The sequence below is a fragment of the Anser brachyrhynchus genome, assembly GCF_964034855.1.
Source record: "Anser brachyrhynchus genome assembly, chromosome: 15".
Classification (NCBI taxonomy): domain Eukaryota; kingdom Metazoa; phylum Chordata; class Aves; order Anseriformes; family Anatidae; genus Anser; species Anser brachyrhynchus.
Genome location: NC_137733.1, coordinates 14,822,111 through 14,842,846, shown reverse-complemented (window position 1 = coordinate 14,842,846; position 20,736 = coordinate 14,822,111). Strand labels below are relative to the sequence as shown.

The 20,736-nt window shown below is 62.2% G+C and overlaps 1 protein-coding gene across 12 annotated transcripts in view; it reads right to left on the bottom strand.

The window, feature by feature from the left end:
* Positions 1-20,736, bottom strand: part of MPRIP (myosin phosphatase Rho interacting protein) — a 75,469-nt gene that overhangs the window by 42,372 nt on the left and 12,361 nt on the right. For all 12 annotated transcript variants that reach the window (XM_080557465.1, XM_080557462.1, XM_080557468.1 and 9 more), the window contains exons 4-5: positions 4,677-4,828; positions 2,851-2,935 (exon numbers count right to left, since the gene is read on the bottom strand). In XM_080557465.1, coding sequence (XP_080413591.1) covers positions 2,851-2,935; positions 4,677-4,828 — 237 coding nt within the window. The remainder of the gene's footprint in view (positions 1-2,850; positions 2,936-4,676; positions 4,829-20,736) is intronic.

Genomic DNA, 20,736 nt, shown 5'->3' with positions numbered 1-20,736 from the left:
CGGGTTGCAGAAAGTTTCCCGGCTGTTTGCTCCCTTTCAGCACACCGGGGGAAAACCCAGGAGCGTGGGAGCACCGAGCTGGGAGCCAGGGGGACACGAGTGCTCGCAGGGGCCGCAAGCAGCATAAAATCATCACCTCCCTGCCGGTCAGCAGAGCCCCCGGTGGGTTTCAGCGCTGTGCCTCCAGGCGGAGATGCTGCGGGCACCTCGCAGGGACCAGCTCCTGCATCTGTGCACAGGCACCAGCTCCACGAGCCACAAATGACCTCTATTTAAAAAAAAAAAATCCCCTCGGAAATTTCATCCTAAAGGAATGCGACGTCGGAGGTAAACGATCCAGAGGGCAACCGGACGAGCTCCGAGGTCCCCTCCAGCCTCTGCCACTCTCTGATCCATTGATCCAAAGCCCGAAGCCAAGTGCCAGCTTCGGATATATATTTTTATATATTCCTTCCATCCACCCCCCGTATCATTATCTGTAGATATGTATTTAAACACAGAAACGAGGGCCAAAAAGCGGTCTATAACCAAGCAGAGCGGTTAACCCTTTGCCATCCGGAACGAACGGCTCACAAAACGAGCGAGCACCAACGTCACCAAAACCAACCTCCAGCTGCGCTGACCTTTCGGCACGCTCTCCTCGTACGAGCCCCGCGCACCCAAGTGCAAACCAGTCCTGAAACAGAGGGCACCTCAAATCCCAGATTTCAGCCCCAGATAACGCCTCCACTCCCCAGGACCAGAGAGCAGTCGGACACGGCAGCGCGCCCTCTCCCTCCGCCTGCACCACGCTGCCGGGGCAAACTGCAAGAGGAACTTCGTTTCTCCTAAGCCCTCAAGCTCCTTGCAAAGCAAAGGTGAAAACACCTCCGGGATTGCATCTAGCGACCCCTGCCCCAAGAGCAGCTCTTGGAGGAACGTTCTTAGCTCCGCCTGCATGGCTCCCACCCCGGCGTTTTTGCAGGGCGGGGGGATGTAAAACGATGAGGCGAGCTGAAAATGGTCCTGAGGCCCCGGGAGTGCCCAGGTGCAGCCAAGCCCTGCTGAAACAGGGAGGAGGAACACCGCACGGGAGTGAGAAAAAGCAGAAATATCCTTTTTTTTTTTTTAAATCACAAAGGTGTCCATCACGCCCCGAGCGGCTCTCAGACACGATCCGCCGCCGGATTAGCGTGCGGCCGTCTTTAGAAAGAAACCAGCCTTTCCCCACCGGCACACGGAGCGGGAGCCGCACGGCAGCCAGCTCCAGGAGAGGCCATTTCGCAGAGGGGGACGTGGTGCTGGTTCCCTCCCCAGCACCATCCGGCTGCCTGCACTGGCACCATTTGGGGGACAGAGCAAAGGCGCTTTGTGCTTTTTCCCTTCTGGCTTTGCGGGTTGCCCGTGGGCGCCTGAAGCAGCACAGCACCCAGCCAGAGGAGAATCCCATGCGGAGGTCGGGTTTGCAAAGTGAATTTCACCTTTTTTTCCAGTATTACCAGTGCTGTTGCGGGGCTGGAATGCCCTGATGGAGAGGGTGGAAAGAGGGCAGCAAGAGGGATTAGGGCTCGGGGCACAGAATCCTGAACCCTCCCGGACGAGCAAGAACTCCCACAAGATGCTGTGCCCCAAACCAAGGGGGGAAAAGCGCCACCGGGCTCCTCGCTCACCCTGTCCCCAAGCACCTGGGGAGCACGGCTGCGCGCGTGGGGAGCCAGCGTCCTCCCCGCAGCCGCTTCCCTTATTTGGTGCTCGGCAGCTCGGATCCTGTAAGGTTTCCAAGAAGTTGCCATGGCGATAAAATGTAACCCAGAATGATGTTTTGCTGGCTCCTCGCCCCTTTCTCCTCCTCCCCCTTCCCCGTCCCCCCTTCCCAAACCCAGCCTGGGTTTAGGGCTGCGCCGAGCTCCGTGGCAGGCTGCGTGCCCTGCCCTGCTGCGCCAGCTTGTTGGGGTGCCCCAAACGCAGCACCCCCCACCCCGGGATGGAGGCCAGGCACTTGTAACGTGCCAGCTCTTGGCCACGGGAGGTGGCATCTCCCCCGCAGCATCGCTGGTGCTCGGGAGGCCGTGCTGACCCCATCCCTTTGCAGGGGGCAGCTCGGATTTCCAGCACGGCGTGCAAAAAAAGCATCACCTTGCCCCATTATTTATTTTTTTTTCGGGTCCCCGTTGATCAGAGTCAGTGGAGCGGTGGAAACCTGATGCAAACAAGACACCCACAGCCTGCTTTGCACCTTCCTGGGGACATCACTGCAGGGAAGGGGACTGGAAAGCTGGGGTTCAGGGGAACCCCAAAGTGACTTTCCCTCCCCGGGACCCTCAGCCTGGCTCAGCTGGAGGAGCCCTCCCAGCCGGTCCCCGCGGCAGCAGGACGCGCACCCGGAGGTCTGTTCTCAGCCCCGGCGAGGGACGAGCTCGGCCTCGGGGTCACGTTCCCAATCTGTGGGATTCTCCCCCAGTCCGGCCACGTGGGAGCCCGGCAGGAACGAGTGAGTCACGGCCGGCCCCGGTTTTTACCATTTATAGTCAAAGTGAAGGCGAAGCCATCGCCGGGTCCCTGGAGAGCGCAGCTCCGGCCCCCGGAGCTCCCAGCCCGGCCCTGGCCTTTACTATTTTCCTTTCGTTCCCATTATCTCCGGGGTCATCTCCAAGGGGGTAACCGGAGCCCGCTGGAATTTCGTCCTGCTTCTGCCGAAGAGGCCTGCGAGCGGCCGGCACCTCTCCTGGCCCCCCCCCCCGGGACCTCGTGGATTTGGGACAGCACGTGCAGGGCTGGGGCCAGGAGACCGCGGCCACCCCGATGGTTTTGGGGGGGTGTCGGTGCTCAGAGCCGTGGTCCCAAGCCACAGTGTGTCCCCCCCGGGGTTACCTGAGGAGTTGGGGGCTCTACCTTCCTCTTCTTCTTCTGGTTCTGCTTGTTCGTCCTGGGGTACACGATCAGCATCTCCAGCCACCTGTGGGTGAAGAACAAGCAGTGGGTGAGGTCCGTGCCACAGGGATGGCAGCGCTCGGGGTGCAGGGCAGCTTCCCACGGGGCACCGCTTGGTGCTGCAGACCCCAAAGCTGCTCCTGCTGTGGGGGGGCTCCGACCAGGTCACGCAGACACGGCCCCGTCCGCCTCAGGGACAGGCTGCCTGCGAGCCAAGGGCTCGCCCCCTCCGGAGACAGAGCCGGGGAGCAGCAGCGCTCACCCCAAACCCACCACGTCCAGGGGTGGTAATATGGCCATAAATGTTCCCCCGAGCTGGCCATAAACGTTCCCTCCTCTTGCACGCAGAGGAGCTCAGCCTCTCCAAGCTGGTCGGGGGGTACCACGGTGCCCCAAAATCATCCCGGCCAGTGCCTGGGGGAAAAGCAACTCACGAGGCAGGCCAGGAGGGAAGGAGGGATGGGGAACAGCTCCAGGGCGCTTCGGCTCCACACCGCTCACTGCGAGAGAGAGGTCGTGGGCAAGGGTGGCACCGGGCAGGGATTCAAGGATCCTAAAAGCCAGCCGAGAGCTGCCGAGCTAGGGGAGGGACAGAGCCTCTGGCAGGACCCTCTCCCTTCAGAGGCGCTAACGGCAGCACACAATGAGCTTTTGTCTAAGAAAGAGCAGCGTGAACTTGGCATTGGGAAGCCCATCTCGTGCACAAGTCTCTCGTTCGGGGCACCCTCCCATGCCTTCCCACGGGCTGCCCCTACATCCCCGTGAACTCGGAGAGGATCCGCAGACCGCTGGAAAAGGCTTGGGCTTCAGATTTCCGTGCTTTGCCCTCCTATTCCTCCCACTTCGCACGCTGCTGCTGTAAAGCGCTTTGAGATGACCACATCAAGTGGGTTTTGGTTAAGCAATAAATGCCAGAAGCATGCAACAAACGTAAAACAAATTCTCCCCGAGCCGGGGAAATCTTCCTGTCGTGCTGCAACTGCAAATGAAACCCGCCTGGCTCGGGCCCAGAGCGGGACTGCTCCGGGATGATTAATGCTTGCAGTCAGGAGCAAACGCGCTGCTTCGAAATCCAGCGCTGGGGCCAGCGAACAATAAATCAGCCCCACCTTGCTCTGCAATGCCTCTCCCCTCGCGCCGCCGGCAGGGCCGGGAACAAAGGCTGAGCTGCGAACGGGAGCGTGGGGAGAGGGAGAAGGGAGCCGGGGGCGTGCCAGGTTTTGGGGCACAAACCATCGCGCCTGCCTCGGCTGGAGGAGAGGAGCCGGCACCGCCGTGCCAGCGGCCCCGTGCCACGCTCCCCTCGTGTCTTTGTCCCCTGGCCCCGCAGCCCCCCGCTGCTGCACGCCGCGCGCGGAGCCGGAGTCACCCGTGCCCACCGGTCTTGGTAGGACAGGGCAGTTTTGACCCATGACAACACACGTCTGATCAAAATCCCAAGCTCTCGGCAGGAAAGCGCCTATTTCAACCGCTACGTGCTAAAACGGGGGAGGCGCAACCCACAGAGGCGCTTGGAAATATAAATCTGTTCAGCAGGAAGCACCAGCTCCGGCGGTGCCAGGCTGGGAAGCACGGAGGAGGTGCCGTGCCTCGGGAAGGACGGGAAGAGGATGTTTCCAGGTCACCATCCGACACCGAGGCAGTCCCCGAGGCAGCAATTACGGCCCTGGGGCGGTCCCCGCTGGCACATCCAAAGCATCGGGCTGTGCTCCCTGCCCTCCTCTTCCTCCCAGCTGAAGAGCCCCGCGGGCAGGGGCTGCGCTCACCCGCTGATGATCTCCTTGTTCTCAGCCCGGATGAAGTGCTCCTTCTCCGGCGTCAGGATGCACAAGGAGAATTTCTGCCCCGTCCGGCTCTCCCCGTCCACCACGTCCGTGCACTGGTTCATGTTGATGGTGCCCTGCGGGAGGGTCGTGGGCTGCAAGGGGAAGGAGAGAGGAGAACGCGTAAGGAGAGAGGGGCAGATGGGCACAGCGCTCACCCTAAACCTCTCCTGGTAGCCACCGACTCCCTGCGCACCCCGATGCTCTGCCCACGAGTGCTCGGAGCCGTCCTGCCCCACGCTGGTACGTGGCAAAGCCCCGTGCTGCACGCCAGGGGATGCGGAGCAGAAGGCCCAGGACTTCTGCCAGCAGGACACCACTCCTCCTGCGCCAAACAGCCAGGGCAGGATCACTGCCCCGTGCAGCACGGGGACACCAACCCAAGGCACCAAGCGGCCGGGTTTGGGTTTGCAGCGACTGACGACGCGCAACTGCTCATCCCAGGGACTGTGTGATACCTCAGAGCGCTATTTCCACCCTGACGCCCCCTCCCTTGCCCAGGGGATGCTCCTTTCTCGGCCCCAGGGCTGCAAGCCCAACGCCAGCACAACGTGATCACTTCCAGGGGCTGCCCGAAAGGGACAGAAGGGGTGGCACAGGCGCTACGATGCTCCCCGCCACGTACCCGCACTGCTCCGGGCCTGACCTTGGCTGGAAGAGGCCGAGCCGGGGGGGAGCGCGGAGGGGAAGAGGGGGCGAATCTGCTTTTCCATCCGGCTGGGCCAGCAGCCAGCCGGGCCACGGGTGCGCACACGCGCGCAGTGGGTTTTTCCCATTAACATTAATGAAATGTGGGGTTTGCCGGCATCACCTCCCCCCGGGCAGCCCCCGCGTGCCCGTCGTGCCCTGCAGGGCAGCGGCGTGGCAGGGACCCCGCTTACCCGACAGGCTCTGCGAGCACGGTGTCACCTCCTGGTCCCCCTGCTCCACGGGGACGCGGAGGGACCCGGAGAGGCGTCAGCGCTGACGAGAGCTGACGGCTCCATCTGGAGCAGCACCGGCTCATCCGATTACAGCGGCGATGCCACATCCCCGTCGTCCCCATCCCCAGCCTGCTGTGTGTCCTGCCGGCAGGGCACGGTGACACTGGGGTCCCCCCCCGGCACGCCAGCTCACCGGGGGCTGGCACAACCCCGCACCTGGGGCACAAAGGAGCTGGGCACAGACCCCTCCGAGTTGCAGATGGCACCAAAGGGGCACCCGACACCATCTCCTCGCCCCGGCAAAGCCTCCTCTCGCCCTCCAGATGGCCAGGCCAACAGGGAGACGGCTTTTTGGCAGGCGCTGTTAAGATTTCTCCCATGGAAACAGGCTCCCCTGCCAGCAAACCACCTCCAAAACAGCCTGCGGTGTGCAAAGAAGAGGCGAGCGGGGAGAGCTGTGACGGCCCCAGCCTGTGACCCCAGGAAATTCAGTTCAGCCCCCTGAGCCCCCCGGTTCAGCCGTGTGCGGATGTGGGCAATATCCCCCTTCCCCCAGGAGAAAGCTTTCCCTGCAGCTGTGCCCCCGAACAGACCAAGGAGGGAGCGTGAGCATCCCGCGCAGGGAGCTGTCGGGGACGCTGCGGTGTCGGTGCCCCCCGTGCAGGCACACCGACGGGACCGGCCTTACACCAGGGACACCAAAACCTCCTCTTTTTGTTCGTGAAAACCGGCGCCAGCGTCCACAAACCCCGCAGGGGGAAGGGGAAGAAAAGCCGAGCGCAGCCCCACACGTCTCAAGCGCAGCCCTCCCCGCTCGCTGCCGCGGGAAGTCAACTCCTAAGAGGATTTTTTTTTTTTGTCTTAGACAACAAAAATAAAACCCCGCTTTCCGGTAGCTATAAAAACCCTACGGAAAAACTTTCTCCGGCTCCAAGCGGAGTCTTGGAAACGTTTTTGTCTCCCTTGCCATTGGCTGTGCCAAGGCCTCCAGGACCATGAACTCTGGCCGGCCGTGTGGGTCTGACCCCTTCCCCACCCACGGCCTTTGTGCACCGGGAAACACGGCCAGGACGGGGGGGAAAGGGGCTGAGGGTGGCTCCACGAGGGAGCCCCATGGGAACCACAGGACGCTGACTTGCTCCCTGCTGCCTCGTGCACCCCTCAAATCCCCGGGAGGCCCCGCAGGTACCTGGCACGGGTTTGACACATCCAAGCTGAGCACAGGAGAGGGCTCCCTGCAAACCTCACCTGCCCTCCTCCCTCCCAAACCTCAGGGCAGCTTCCCCATGGCTCACATCCAGCTCCGACCCGAGCTCGCCCGCAGCAGAGGAGCCAGTTTCGGGCTCCCCCCTCCACCAGTCCGGACCTGTGAAGTGGTTTTGCCACGCACCCCTCCTTGTGACAACGAGTGTTTGCATCGGTGCCCATCCGAAATCACGCTTAGAGCCCCGCAGCAGGGACACCGGGAAGGGCACCCCGAGCAGTGCCGGGCACGGGCACCGCGTCACCCACAGCTGGGGACAGGAAAGGCTCCGTGGCCAAACCGGCCCCCCAGCACCCCTGGGCGGGAGCTGAAACCTGACGGACGAGCAGCCTCGCTCGGGAGGGATTTAAATCCCTTTACATCTCTTTTATTTCCTTCCTCGCAGCCAACGCAGGCGCTTTGAAGCCAGGCGAGATGCAAATGCTGCGAGGTGGAAGCACGCACGAGCACGAGCCAACGGCTGAGACGCGGCCCCCCCCCTCCCCGGGGCGAGGACGCAGCTCCCTGGGGAGCACCCAAAAACCGAGCGGGGCTCCCCAGAGGGACCCTGGGCTGCTGCCGGGCCAGGGCAGGGCTGCGCGGCTCCGGCAAGCGGAAGGGAATAGCTAAACGCAGGAGAAGGGAGGTGTCGCTCGGCGCAGGCACCAAAACAACAACAAGGCAGGGAGTTCAACCCAGCCCTTTGAAGAGCAGACGCTTTGATACGAGGTCGAACGCCCGCGTGCCTGCTGGGCCTGACCCCAGGGCCACGGGAAGCTTTGCACCGGGGTGAGGTGGGAGCAGACACCCGGCTTCTGCCGGTCCCACCTTGGGGACAGCCCCGTCCCCAGGCGCTGGCCTTGCTTTTGCACCTTCCCACCTTGCCATCAACGGGACACGGAGGGCACAGCTAACCCCATCCAGCGCCTGGGGGGGGGCGTCTTTTAACGGGGAAAACTCGAGGCAGGGGTGGAAGCCCCCACCCGAGCAGGGCAAGCAGCAGCCCGGGCGTGAGCGGAGCAGCTCGCAGCGTGCCGCCGCGGGGAAGCAGCGCCGAATGAGCAGCCGCGGCTCTCCGTGCTGCCAGTATCAGCAGAGGAACCGGCGCCAAGAAACAATCGCAGCGCTGTTTCCCTGGGGTTATGACAGATCCATATTTACACACGCACGTGTTCGCCGCGTCCCCCTCGATACCAGCGCAGCACCTACAGGGCGTGCTTCCTCCAACCCGCCCTCCCCGGGTACCCGGGATGCCGGCCCCGCTGCACCGTGCCCTCTGTAACGCCGGCAGCCCCCGGGGCTGGGACGAGGCGCGGGGACTTTTGGAGGCGTCCGCTCCCCGCCTCCCCTCCGCCTCCCCTGAGCTGTGAATCATTTCCTGACGCAGCTCCATCTTCTCCGAAAACCAGAAACGTCAGAGCCGAGGGGAAAGGAATAAAGCGCCCCCAGTTCTGCGCTTCAGGGAGTTAATCCAAGCAGCTTTGCTCGCTGCTCATGAATTCATTGGGGGTCAGAGATGGTCCTGTGTGAGCCACCCGGAGCCGGCCCCTGCCCAGCCCTGGCACCCCAAAATGGCAAACCTGGGTACCAAACACTCCCTACCTCCTTCCCCCGGTGTGTGAGTAACACGGGAGGGGGAACAAATGGTGGAAAGGAGGGAGAGGAAGAGTCAGGACCTCTCACAAGCCCCGCGGAAGCAATGCCAGCAGGCATTAAGGAGGAGACCCAGGTGCTGCGGCAGAGGGTACACAGTGCTGGGTGCCGAGGCTGTAAGCCCATGGGGTTTGCCTGCATGAGGCCCTCGTTTCATACAGTTTTGAGAGGCTAGGTAGAACCACAGGATTATTTAGAGTCAAAATTAAGTTACAAACCTATGTGGTCAGAAATCACAGGCTCTGGGTCCTGCTCCAAGCCCGGCTTCCTCCAAATACTTTCCCCATCATTTCTAACGCAGGCACGTTGCAGGAGCTCGACCCAAAAGACAGCGGAGGTTCGCTCAGCACCTGCACACATTTTCGGAGCAGGTAACCCCCTGGTCAAGCACCCTGGGACCAGCAGTGCCACGGCCTCGGGGGCACAGGGCCCACGGCCGCGCCGTGCTCCCGAGCCGTTACACAACGCGCCTTGATGAAATCTGGAGCACAACCTTTAAAAAACAGGCGATGGGGCAGGGGGAGGAGGAAACCAAACAAAAGGGACATTTTACTTTCTGCCAAGAACCAGGAGGGGAAAAAGAAAAAAAAAGAAAAAAAGGAAAATAAAGAAAACCACCATTTGTCTATCTCGCATGGCAGGCTGGTTGCCTTGGCACCGGGGTCCGGCCGTCCCGGAGGGAAGACGGAGGCTGTCGGCTCCCCACGGTCCCGCTCCGCTGCGACGGCCCCGATGCTGCATGGGGAAGGGCTCGGGCTCGGCTTTGCTCTGCCCGGGCTCCCAGCGCTGCCCCAGATTAGCAGCGAGCCGGGCACGCCTAGGGAAGAAACATCCAGACCGCCTCCGTAAATGCTTCTTGACAAATGTTCATTCTCCGAGCTAAAATATTCATGAGGGTGGCTGCCGAGGAGCGCGCGCCGCACGGGGAGCTGCCAAAAGCATCGCCCGTGCCTGGTGCTCGGGGCGGGGAGGGAGCAGGATTGCTGGAGCTGGGGCTGGATGCACGGCCTGCCCCTGGGACGTTCGGCCACCGGTGTCCTGGTGCTGCTTGAGCAGGGCTGGGACCACAGCAGGGTTTTATTGAGCGCTGCAGGCATCCTGCCACTAGGCACAGAGCTATCGGTACGGCCACAGTGCGACCGGAGCTCTGCCGCGGGCGGATTTTATTACACATATAGATCATCTAACAGGTCAAGCAAGCGGGATTTAGACAAAGGAGCTTGAAAATGACCTCAGCAAGCTCTGCAAAAGGATGGATTGGAGCAGTCACCCATCGAAGGGGAGTGAAGGTTGGGCTCTACCTCTGTACCTCCCTGCAAGTGGGAGCGCTCCCCATCCTCTGCTAACCCCCCAGCAGCTCTCCTCTCCCCGCACCAGCAGGGTGGGAGGTATCTCTTTTCGGCCACCCGAGCACCTTCCTCACCTGCAGCCTGCCTGGATCGGCAGATAGTGCCCAGAGAAGCTGCTGAGAAACCTCTGGTTTTCCAGGGCGTGCACCAGGCGATAGGGAAGGAAGGACGTTGTTACCGTACCATCCCATTCGGAAAAGCACTGAGCTGCTTCCCACCGGCCTCGTCACTCACTGTCAGCCCCTGCTTCTTCATCACAGATGCCGACAGCCAGCTCCTGAAATGCGTTTTGCCGGAGGAGCTCCCCAGGGCCCCAGGTCACCCCCCAAGGAACTGGCTGAAGGCTCAGAGGATGGGTGTGCAAGCCCCTTGCATGCCCGTCCCTGCACACCGGGCCCCTCCAGAGCCCCCCCAAAGCCTCCACCAGGAGATAAAACAAGTCCCTCGCCGCTTTCGCCAGGGGGAAGGAATTTTCTTCCCCCGGAGCAGTTTGGGGAGGGGGCGCAGCGCAGGGGCTGGGCAGGAGAGTTCAGCCAGGGGCCGCTTTTCAGCAGAACCGGTGTTTACGTCCACCGACAGCGAGTCTAAACACGGAGCGAGGCCGCGAGCTGGCCGCGAGCACCCTCGGGCTCCTCTCCCACCCGGTGCCGAGGGCAGTGCCGGCACCGCGGAGCACCCTGGGCATCACGGTGGGGGCCACGCATCCCCTCCGCGTCCCCGTCCCCACGGGCGCCCGCCCGGGGAGCGAGCGCCGGAGCGGAGCAGGAGGCTGGAATTGGCTCGTCCTGGCCTTATAAGGCGATTCTCGCGCTGAGCATGCAGCTCCCAGCTGCTCCCCACCCCAAAGCGGGGTCTGGAGCTGGCAGCCAGCGCCTCGCCTGCCTCCTTCCTGTTAACCTCTTTCCTGCTGAAGGGCCTCCAAAGGGTCGTGCGGGGCTGGGATGGCCGCGTCCTGGCCCCGCGTGCGAGGGCACAACCGCCTGCAGGGGTAGGGACGGTCGGGGAATGCCCCTCGTCTAGCTGGGATGGCTGCGGTCACCGGGTGGGTACCCACGTGCGTGCTCTCCATCTCCAACCCTGCTGGAGGGGAAGAAGGACAGAAGAAGCAGAAGAAGGACAGAAGAAGCAGAAGAAGGACAGAAGATGCAGAGAACATCGGCACCGTGCTGGGGACAAAAGCAAAGTCCCAGGTTTTCATGGACCAAACCAAAGGAACCAGCATCGCCTGGTGCAGGCACACCCCTGGCCAAAGCCGCCATCTCATAGCCCTGCAAACTCAAAGCTATTTTTCCTTCCTGCTCTCCTTACGGCATGGACACATGGCAAGGGCTAACGGCGTTTCGAATGCAAAATGTCCTCCTCCCTTAGGAGCAGGAGGGGGGCGATGACAGCGATCCGACCCCATCTGCTCGCAGCTGCCAGCATGGCATCTTCCCCGCTCCCCGCTGCGCAGGCACCCGCTCAGAGGGGAAGGGAATTGCTGTGGGGCTGTCACGGCAAGGAGCCCGACAGCAAAAACCCAGCGGGACCACGCTCCGGGACCCTGCACACGGTGAGGGACGGAGCTCGGCACAGGGACAAGTGGCTTGGAGAAGGGGACCGCAGCCACCAGGGGGTGGGAAGGACAGGCGGGATCCATTTGCATTTGGCTGTTTAAATTTTAAATCGCACGGCTCCGAATCGGCCTCGTCGACTTTGTTCTCCGCCCCCTCGGCGTGAGGAGACGAGCCCCAGGCGGGCTCTGCCATGCCCGCGACCGCCGCGTCCCTCCCCATCTCCCAGGAGGGAAGGGGGCTCCCCCAAAATGTCACCAACCAGGTCCCCGCAGCAGGACCCCCCCGGGGTGACCTGCGCACAGAGATGGCCGCAGACACGGAGAAAAACTGGCAAGGGGGCGATTCTTTAGCTCAGGATCCTTCAGGAAGCCCCAAAACGGTGCAAAAGACTAACGAAAAGGGCTCAGCTCCTTGGGAAAAAGCTTAGGAAACGAAGCCAGGGCGCAGCTCGCTCGCTGCTTGTTTTTGGAGCCAGCCTCCTCGCGAGGCAGGAAAATTACCGCAGCCGATGTAGGCCCCAACGTTATTTACAGCAACAAGTGCTGCTGGAACGACTCCCAAGGTCTCCTGTTCAGCGCCGCTCTGACCCAGGGCACCCGCCGTGGCCCGGGGCCACCCGTGATGCCACCACCCTCGCTGCGCTGGGATGTGCTGAAGCGGGCTGAGACAGTAAAACCAAGCCCCCAAACCTCCCCAGGGGAACCCATCTCCCCTCGGGCCTAGAGGTACAGCGGGCTCCGTTCTCCTGGTCTCCAGCCACCCCACAAGCTCTCCTACAAACACACCGAGCGGAGGAATCGGAGCAAATGGTGGCAGCAGACTGAGGAGAGGTCCTCGTGCTGGCACCGGACCCTCGGCACCATGGCAGCCGCGTGAGGCCGCCCACGGACAGCCATCGATTCGAGCCCCGCTTCGTTTTAGGGCCTAGTTAGGGCCTTGCACTGCGCCGGCCCGGGAAGCACAGCGAACTGCACGCCACGGCGAAGGGAAAAACCAAAAGTGCTTTCCACAAGAAAAGAGTACATAGAATGGCAAGGCATTTCCCGGTGTCTCAGGAGGAAAAGAAAAAAAAATAGAAAAAAAAATCTTTCAGTTCCACACGAACCAGAATTTTTCTGGTTTTCACTAAAAAACAAGGGAAGGGAAGCACTGCTTTTCAACGGACAAAGTCAGCGGAGGCCTCCCACTTGACATGACACAGGGTTAGAGCTGCTCGAGCCGATGCCATCCGACCACGGCCCAGCTCTGCTGACCCCAAGGCGCAGAGCAGCACCTCCATGCCCGGGCTCCCGCTGCGGGTTCCCAGCACAGACCGCAGGGCCGCGGACGGGGTTTCTCTCCCGTTTGGCTTCTTTGGGGCTACAAGGAGCCCCAGCACAGCCCCCCCAGTACCACCAGACCCTCCCACTTCCACGAGTCACAGCGTTCACAGCCGCGGCCCCCCTAAATCCCACCTCCACCGAGCGCTGTCAACAGCAGCGCCCGCAAGCAAGGCGAGGAGGACGAGCCCCTGAGAGCTGCAGCGCCAGACCTACGGAGGCTGGGGCAACTCCCGCAGGCGCAGATGCTCGGGTGGAAGTTGTTGAATCCTGCCAAATTAGCCTGGAAACCTCATTACTCCCCAGCGCTCTGCTTACGAGCTTTGCAGAGCTTCCTGCGGGGCTGGGAATACCTCGCGGCCGGGCTCCCAGGGCGCGCGGGGGTCTCCAGCTGGAGGGGGAGCAGCAGAGCCCGAAGGCACGTGCACACACCAAGCTTCGGGGATTGCTTTCAGCCTGCCCGCCTCTCTGCTGGGAGGGGAGAGGGATTGCGGCCGGGAGCTGCTCCTGGGAGCTCCTATGGAGCAGGGAGAGGGCCCCGGTGGGCAGAAAAGAGGTGGTGCAGGGCAGGGACCCGACCCCAGGGAGGTTTCTTCTTCCCCCCTGCATCAGCCTGTGCACGGCGGCAGCAGCCGTGCAAGCCAAACGTCCCCTTCCTGCGCACATCTGCTCCGTCCATAATCCCCACGTCCCTCCCCTAGTGGGAAAGCAGCCAGAAAAACGAACCAAAACCATCATTACATCCCAGTACCCCCCCAGCGCCCTGGTCATCTGCTAGGACTTTATCGATGGAGGAAACGAGGAGGAAAGGGTCAAGGTGCCCCAAAACCCACCCTTTCTCCCCAGCTGCAGCATCGTAACGGGCAGAAACCCCACAGGTGGTGCTGGGGGGACACGTCCAAAACCGATCCTGTCCTGCTGAGCCTTTTCTCCCCAGGGACCCCAACAAGGCAGGGGAAAAGCTTGAAGCGCCGGCGCTCAGGGACCGACGGCAACCCTCCTGGAAGCAAAGAGGTGGCCGAGGAGCCGTGCTGCCCAGCAGAGCTGCGTGCAGGCTGACTCCGTTAGCAAGAAGAAGAAAACCCGCCTGGGGATTCTCTTTTTTTTCACCACCAATGCCTCAAACAGCACTGACCAGCGGCGCAAGCCTTCAGCAATCCCCCTGCCTGTGGTAACAGCGAGCAAGGCCGTTTACAAAACCCCACCGAAGACCTCGGCTCGCCTCCACGCAAGTTTTAACCTGACAAGGTCCCTTTCACACAGCCTCAAAACCGATGAATAATGCACGTCTGGGGCAAACCTGAAATCTCACGTTCACTAATGGTTACCAGAACAGAGAAACACGGGGCTGCGAATAAGTCATTTATTAACCCCGAACCGTGTTGCTGCTTGAACCGAGGACACGCCTCGGCGTCGGGCTCCAAAAACACCGGCGCAAAGTTTGCTCCTGAGCCACGGTGGGTGCGGTGCCCTGCCGAGCCCCCTGCTCTCATCACACAGACCCCCAGGAGCGAGGATGGGGGCTGCCTCCTGCCTCCCTCCTCCTCCTCTTCCTCCTCCTCCTCTTCCTCCTCGGGGGCCGCCGCGAGGAGCAGCGGCGGTGGGAAGCCCCCAGGCTCGCCCGCGGCTCCGGCCGCTTTCTCAGGCATTCCAAAATTTGTCCGGAGCCTCTTTTCGCAGTGCTCCCCCCCGCGCCCCCCACGGCTGGACGCCGGCCTAATTGTCTATTTATTTATTTCTGCATTTTCCCAGCTCCCCGCACACACACTGGTGCGGGGGGGGGACACCGAGGCCGGCTCCCGAGGCAAACCCGAATCAAAGAGAGGTGGGGGCGCCCCCCCCCCCCCCTTCCAGCCCCCCCCAATTCTCCAGAGATCAGGAGGAAGGGGGGGGGGGGGGGGGCAGGAAAGGGGGCCGCCGGGGGCATCGCCCACCCCCTTCGCTTTGTGCGCGCGCGCTCGGGGAAATTAAAAATAGCTGTGTCCAAAGGGTGGCTGCAAGCGCCACAAAGAGCGTGTTGAGCGGAGGCAGCTGCAAGCTATTTGCTGCCCCTGGTAATCAGCATCTCGGCTTGCAGAGCCCCCCCCCGGCCCCTTCCTCCCCTGCCAGAAGCTGCCGCCGCCTCCCTCCAACCCACATATGTCATGTCAACAAGCGGGGATTGCAGGATCGCTTCGGAAAAGGGGGGAGGAAAAAGAAAAGGGGGGGGGGGGAAACTTGCTTTGATTTTTGGAGCGGCTTCGCCTCGCTCGATTCACGTCCCCCCCCCCCACCCCCCGAGCTGTCACCGAGGCCTCGCTGCGTTTCGCGGCGCCGAATCCCACTGGGGCGGGCCAGGGTGCCCCCGGCAGAGCCAGGACCAAGGCCGTGCTGGCCACCAGGACGCCGTTCTCCCGGGGACTCCTTTGACACAAGAGCGTCACGGGTGCCCCCGGTTACCCGCCCCGTAGCCCACAGCCTCCCGGTGGTCCTCAAGGACCTCAGGCATCGGCCCCGCTGGGGCTGGGAGGAATTACAGCCAGCCCCGTAATACACCAAAACGAGCCTTCTGCGTTCCCTGATACAGCCAGGAGCTCCCCGGTTTGTTTCCCACTGCAATCTCTCGATTTTTTTTTTTTATTTTTTTTTAAATAACAGCAGCTGGAGCAGCTGCCCACGGTAAATAGCAGCGCTCCCATCTGTCGCCTGCTGCTGGAGGGCTGCGCTTTTTGTCAGACGCTTTGCTCGATGTGCTCAGCGCGGTGGGACCCGGAGGAAAGCCAGGTCCGAGGCCACCAGGGGATGCAGAGGGTCACATTTGGGGTAAACGCGTGCTCGGCCACTGGTTGTGTCATCTCCCCATCACCCTGACACCCCGGCTGCTCGACACCCTTAGAGGCGGGTTCGGTTCCTGCGCTGCCGCCTCCCAGCACATCACGACTCGGCTCCGCCGAGCTCTCGCAGCCAGGCTGGAGGCCACGGGGGTGAAGCCCAAATTTCCAGGAGTCCCGAAGAAACAACCCCGGCTACGACAAGCGCCCGTATCGCTCCGTCTCCCGTGAACTAGACACAGGGGATTTAAAACCCAGCTCGTTTCCCTCACCGCTCCTGCATGCGTCGTCTAAATAAACTGCTTTGCTAGCCGGAGGGGTAGAGCAAAAAGCAAAAAAAGGACGGAGCCACTCGCACCCGGGCCCGTTTCTCAGTGAGGGAGCACTTCCAGCTTTGCAGCGAGCCCTGCAGAAGACAATAAGCGCGGCATTGTTTTCAGGAAGGAAGCACCTGGGCCAGGCCATCAAAGCTGCTGGCTAATTAGGAGGCCACTGGCTGTATCCCGCTCTCCCAGCTCCGCATTTCGTCCTTTCTGTTAACTCCCCAAACCTCCCACCAGGGCCTTTCGCTCCGGGACCCTTCCCAGGAGGCTTCTGCAGGCACCCGGTGCAGGGCCAGGACGTGGGCACGGGGAGCAGCTTCCTCCACCCGTGCTAGGGAAGGGAAAAACATGAGCAGGAGCAGCCAGCTCAATCCGCCAAAGCTCACAGAAATCCCCAAAACCTTTGGGGTTCTGGCAGCAGACCCATCACTCAGATTCAACGATGCCCCACGCAATGAGTTCGCAGGGCTCCTGGCGGATTCACGTGGGGTTTTTTTTTTTCCCCAAAAGCAGTACTGAAAATTAAGCGCAACGTTCTCCGAAGACCCCTGAACTCAGTCGGGGACCACCAACACTTCCACATCTTACGCGTCCCCCAGAGCCACCGCAAGGCTGCGCTTTGTCCCCTCTCCTTTGCACCCCAGCACCAGGGGGCTTCTTCCCTGCAGCCCTGGAGGAGCAAGGATTGCCGCTCCCCTGGTTCTTCCCAACGCTTCCCTATTTCTACTGCATCAGCTTTCACACAAGCACTCGGCGTCCCGTGCAAGGGCTCCCCGCAGAGCATCTTCCTCCCCAGCAAACGCGTTTCTTTTCCCTGCTCTTCCCACCGCCACTGCCCATCTCGCGGCCGCTCCGCTCCAGCCCCTTTTTGTTCCAGCTTGCTTGAAATCTGAACCGCGCTCCCGCTTCGAGCCAAGAGCTTTTTATGCTAAACAGAAACTGAAAGTCTCCCAAGATCTGGCGAGCAGAAGACGGCAGCAAAACCGTGGCTGCAGGGGTGGTGGGGGGGAAAAAGCCGTGCGCGCGAGGGAAGCGCGGGCTTGCAAAGCCTCGTGCTGCCCCTGCAGAGGGGGCGGGGAGGGTTTGGAAACGCTTAAATGGCGAAACGGGTGGAAAAAAAAAAAGAAAAAAAAGTAAGGATGGAGAAGCCAGGATGTTTAAGGTTCGTTTTTAATCTCTGCCAATGAATTTGCGTCCCGTGCCAAGACTGAAGTAAACTGCTTTGATCTGAAGAGGAGGGGAGGAAAAAAAAAAAAAAAAACACGCAGATTCTTGGCTTCTTGGAACAATGTAGATGACAAAGGAGGGAGCTACGATGAGAATTATAGCACGGCGCAGATCTGCTGAGGGTGACATTTTAAAATCTGTCCCTTTCTGCTGAAGGAAGAGGAGTTTGGAGGGGGGTCGATTAGGAAATAATAACCACACGCGTCTCCGCACCACGGCATCCGCGGGCACGCACCCCTCCCTCGCTCGGATCCCCCGCCAGCCGCCGTTTTTCCTCCTTTAACCGTCTCCCAGCCCCTCCACGCAGGCTTCCAGGGGCAGGGAGCTGTGCGGGGCTCCAGATGTGACCCCAGCAGCCCTCTGCGTGGTGCCAGGCCTCCTGCTTCCGAGCTGGCCCCTCGCCTTCCATTTACGCACCCACCCGGCGGTGCCGGCGCCCCCCCGACCATCCCCTCCCCGCTCCCATCTCCTTCCCCACCACCCAGCCACCCCAGGCTGGAGCGGAGACATCGGCTCCGTCCTACTGAGGCTAACCCCATCATAAACAGGCCGATTTGCTGATTTAGGAGCCCGGGATGCAGCCCCGTGGCCGTGCAGGCCCTCTTCTCTGACCCAAAGCCACGGGGCAGGATCCGTCCCCCAGGCAGGTGCGGCGGGGAAAGGAGAGCGCTCCCGGTCCCCCGCGAGCCCCGTGCGCAGCATCCGCGGCGTTCCCATGCAGCAGGGCTCTATTTATAACCTCGGCAGCTAATTATAGAGAGCAGCAAGCGCAACAAAAGGAGGCGACCGCTCCGCGATCTGCCTGCACCCGCCACCACCCCGCAGCCCGGATGCCGTCCGCTCTCCGGCTCCGTCCCCCTACCCCGGCGCTGTTTTTGTGGCACCTCCCGTGCCTCGGCCAAAACCTCCCAAAATCACCCCGGCATCACGGTGCTGAGCCGTTCTCCTGCTGCAAGCAGCGGCACGGGGCCCACGGGGTGTTTTACCAGGTGGGCTGGCACCTCACACAGCAAGGGGCGAAGTGGGAGGGTGCAGCCACCAGCATCATCAGTTTGGGCATCTCCCCCCTGGAAGAATCGTGCCGGGATGGGGCTGCAGGGAGAGGATTCGCTCCCCATCCTGGCACGGGTCCCCCCTCGCCCCCGAGCAGCAGGGCAATCCCTCCCTGCTGGCTGCTTCCCCGCGGGCTGAGGGCGTTGGGATATCTGAAACCGGAGAGGATAAAGTACTGAAGGTCTAAGCTCCTCCTGGGCGACTCCTGCACCTCCAAAACAAGTCTCTGGATGCATCTTAGCTTAGTTTTTTGTTTTGTTTTGTTTTTTTAAACCGGGCTTTAGCCTCAAACTAACCACGGGGAAATAACTAACAATGGGGAAACTGGGGAATGCATCCCTTGGGAACAACACGGATGGGGCGGCTCGTGGCACTGCTGTGCCCCGGGACCGGGGTGCGCAGGGGGCGGTGCGGCAGCTCGCCCTCTCTTCTGCCTCTCCTAAACTCAACACAGGAGCGGGTTCACCACCCACCAGCTGCTGGGGGGAGGAACATCAGCCCCTCCACGCCACCCATCCCGCACAGGGCTCTACGGAACGGGACAAGCAAGCCGAGGGGTGACACTGGTGGCTCGGCACGGGACCCCCGAGCAATCGGGTGGCCGAGCCCCCCCGGCAGCGGCAGGGAGGGCAGCAGGAGGGGTGGGCGGCCTCCGCATCCGCTGCCGTTTGTTTGGGAGAGAGGAATTTGTGCACGTCTGAGCAGGCTCGGCTTACCCAGGGCTCGGCAGAGCTGGGAACAGCCCCGCTGGCACGCTCCCTGCTCGCTGGGGCGGAGGGGAAGGGGACGCACGCTGCTACGCCCGCCCTCGGGGGTCCCAGTGAGCCCTGCGGGGAGCGGGGTGCTCGGGGCCGGCTGCTTTTTGCAGGTGCCTTACAAGCACTCGGTCATAAAAATCAGCACAGAGCAGCACGCAGCTTCCAACTGTAAAAGGAAGGGGAAAAAAGGAAAAGAAAAAAAAAAAAAAGCCAACAGCCCGGCCAGCGGCTCAGCCGAGGAACGCGGTGCCAAACCAGGCTCCTCCGGAGACCTCTCTGCTTCCAAACTCGGTGCCTTCCCCACCCGCGCGCCCCGTCCCACCGACGGGATTCAGGCACGATTTCGGGCTCCCCGGGGCAAGGAGGAGGCCGCGGCCGCTTGGACCGTGCCCGGAGTTTTCCACCCGCCCGGCAGCGAGCCGTGAGAACCGCCGCAGCGCCGTGCCCGGCGGCCTGGATCCGGCCCCGCTGCCAACTACGGCCCTTCGTCCCCTCCCAGGCCGCTTTCAGGGTGGCAGCTCATTAGCTGCTGACCCCAGCTTGCAAACAGATGTGCCCTTTGCTGACGAACACGCTGCTCGGGGATGGGGGGGGGAGGAGGAAGAGGAGGCTGGGGCTGCCCATGGGTACCTCAGGCCTGGCGTCTCCGCCGCTGCCGCCAGCCCGTGGGCTCCCCTCCCGATCCCACGCCTTCCTCCCCTCCCCGCTTTTAATAAGAGCAGAAATTGCCAAAAGCCGCAAAATTAATGTCTAACAGGTTCAGGGCAGAGCGATTCAATCCGCTCGCCCGGCTGCCTGGGAGGTCTCCGGCCAGCTGCCGCCCGGCTCCCGGTGCGCTGCGGCGGCCGCCCCCGGGGGACCCCCACCCGGCTTCCAGGGGCACCCCCCGGGGGAGCGCAGCGGGAAATCGCCCCTGCGACCGGGCGAGGAGAGGCTGCAAAGCTGATCCCTCCCCGTGCAAAAAGCCAGCATCGTCCCGCGCAAAGCCCCAGCCCCGCTGCTCCTCCTTGGTGGTGGAGGAGGCGGGGAGCCCCGATGGGCTGCAGCGGCCACCGTGCCACAGGCAGGCGGCTGGCGCGGGACAGCATCTCGGTACGGAGAGGTAACGCTCCTCCCGTGCTCTCTTTTTGTTGTTTTTTTTCCCACTTTTTCCCTGCCCAGCCAGCCCAAAGGGTGCCAGAGAACCGCGGGATGCTCCGCCAGCCCTCTGCGTGCCCCCTGCTGATGGTCCCCTGGGTGTGGGGCCACATGATCCAAAGGACAGGGCACGGGGCTGGGGCACTGCCTGTCTGCTCCTGCCCCAACGCAGCGGTGCCTGGGGCAGGTCATCCTCCCTGGGATGCAAAGCAGCAAAAAAAAAAAAAAAAGAAATAAAACCCATAAACCTGACATTTCCCAACACCCTTCCACGCCTCCTCCTCGTATCAGGGCATTTCCCCACAGCAGCCAGCTGCACGCTGGCTTTCTTTCGCAGCATGACTTGAAACACCGGCCCAGCGCGTGGCCAGGTTGCTGCAACACTAAAACCGTACCGAAAGCCTCCACGCCTCCTATCCGAGGCGTTTCAATCATCCACGGGACTTGGACCGGCCCCAGCAAACACCACAAACAAACAAACAGAAGCGGGACTCTGCTCCATGCACCCTCCGTGCCCCGCGGTGCCAGGGCTGACCCCACTGGGGGCTTGCAACAGAGGGGAGAGTTTCTTTCCTCCCTCCCTCCCTCCCTTCCTTCCCCAAGCTCTCTTTTCGCAGCGATGCTGCTCCCAGGGAAGGGCGAGCAGCGGGCA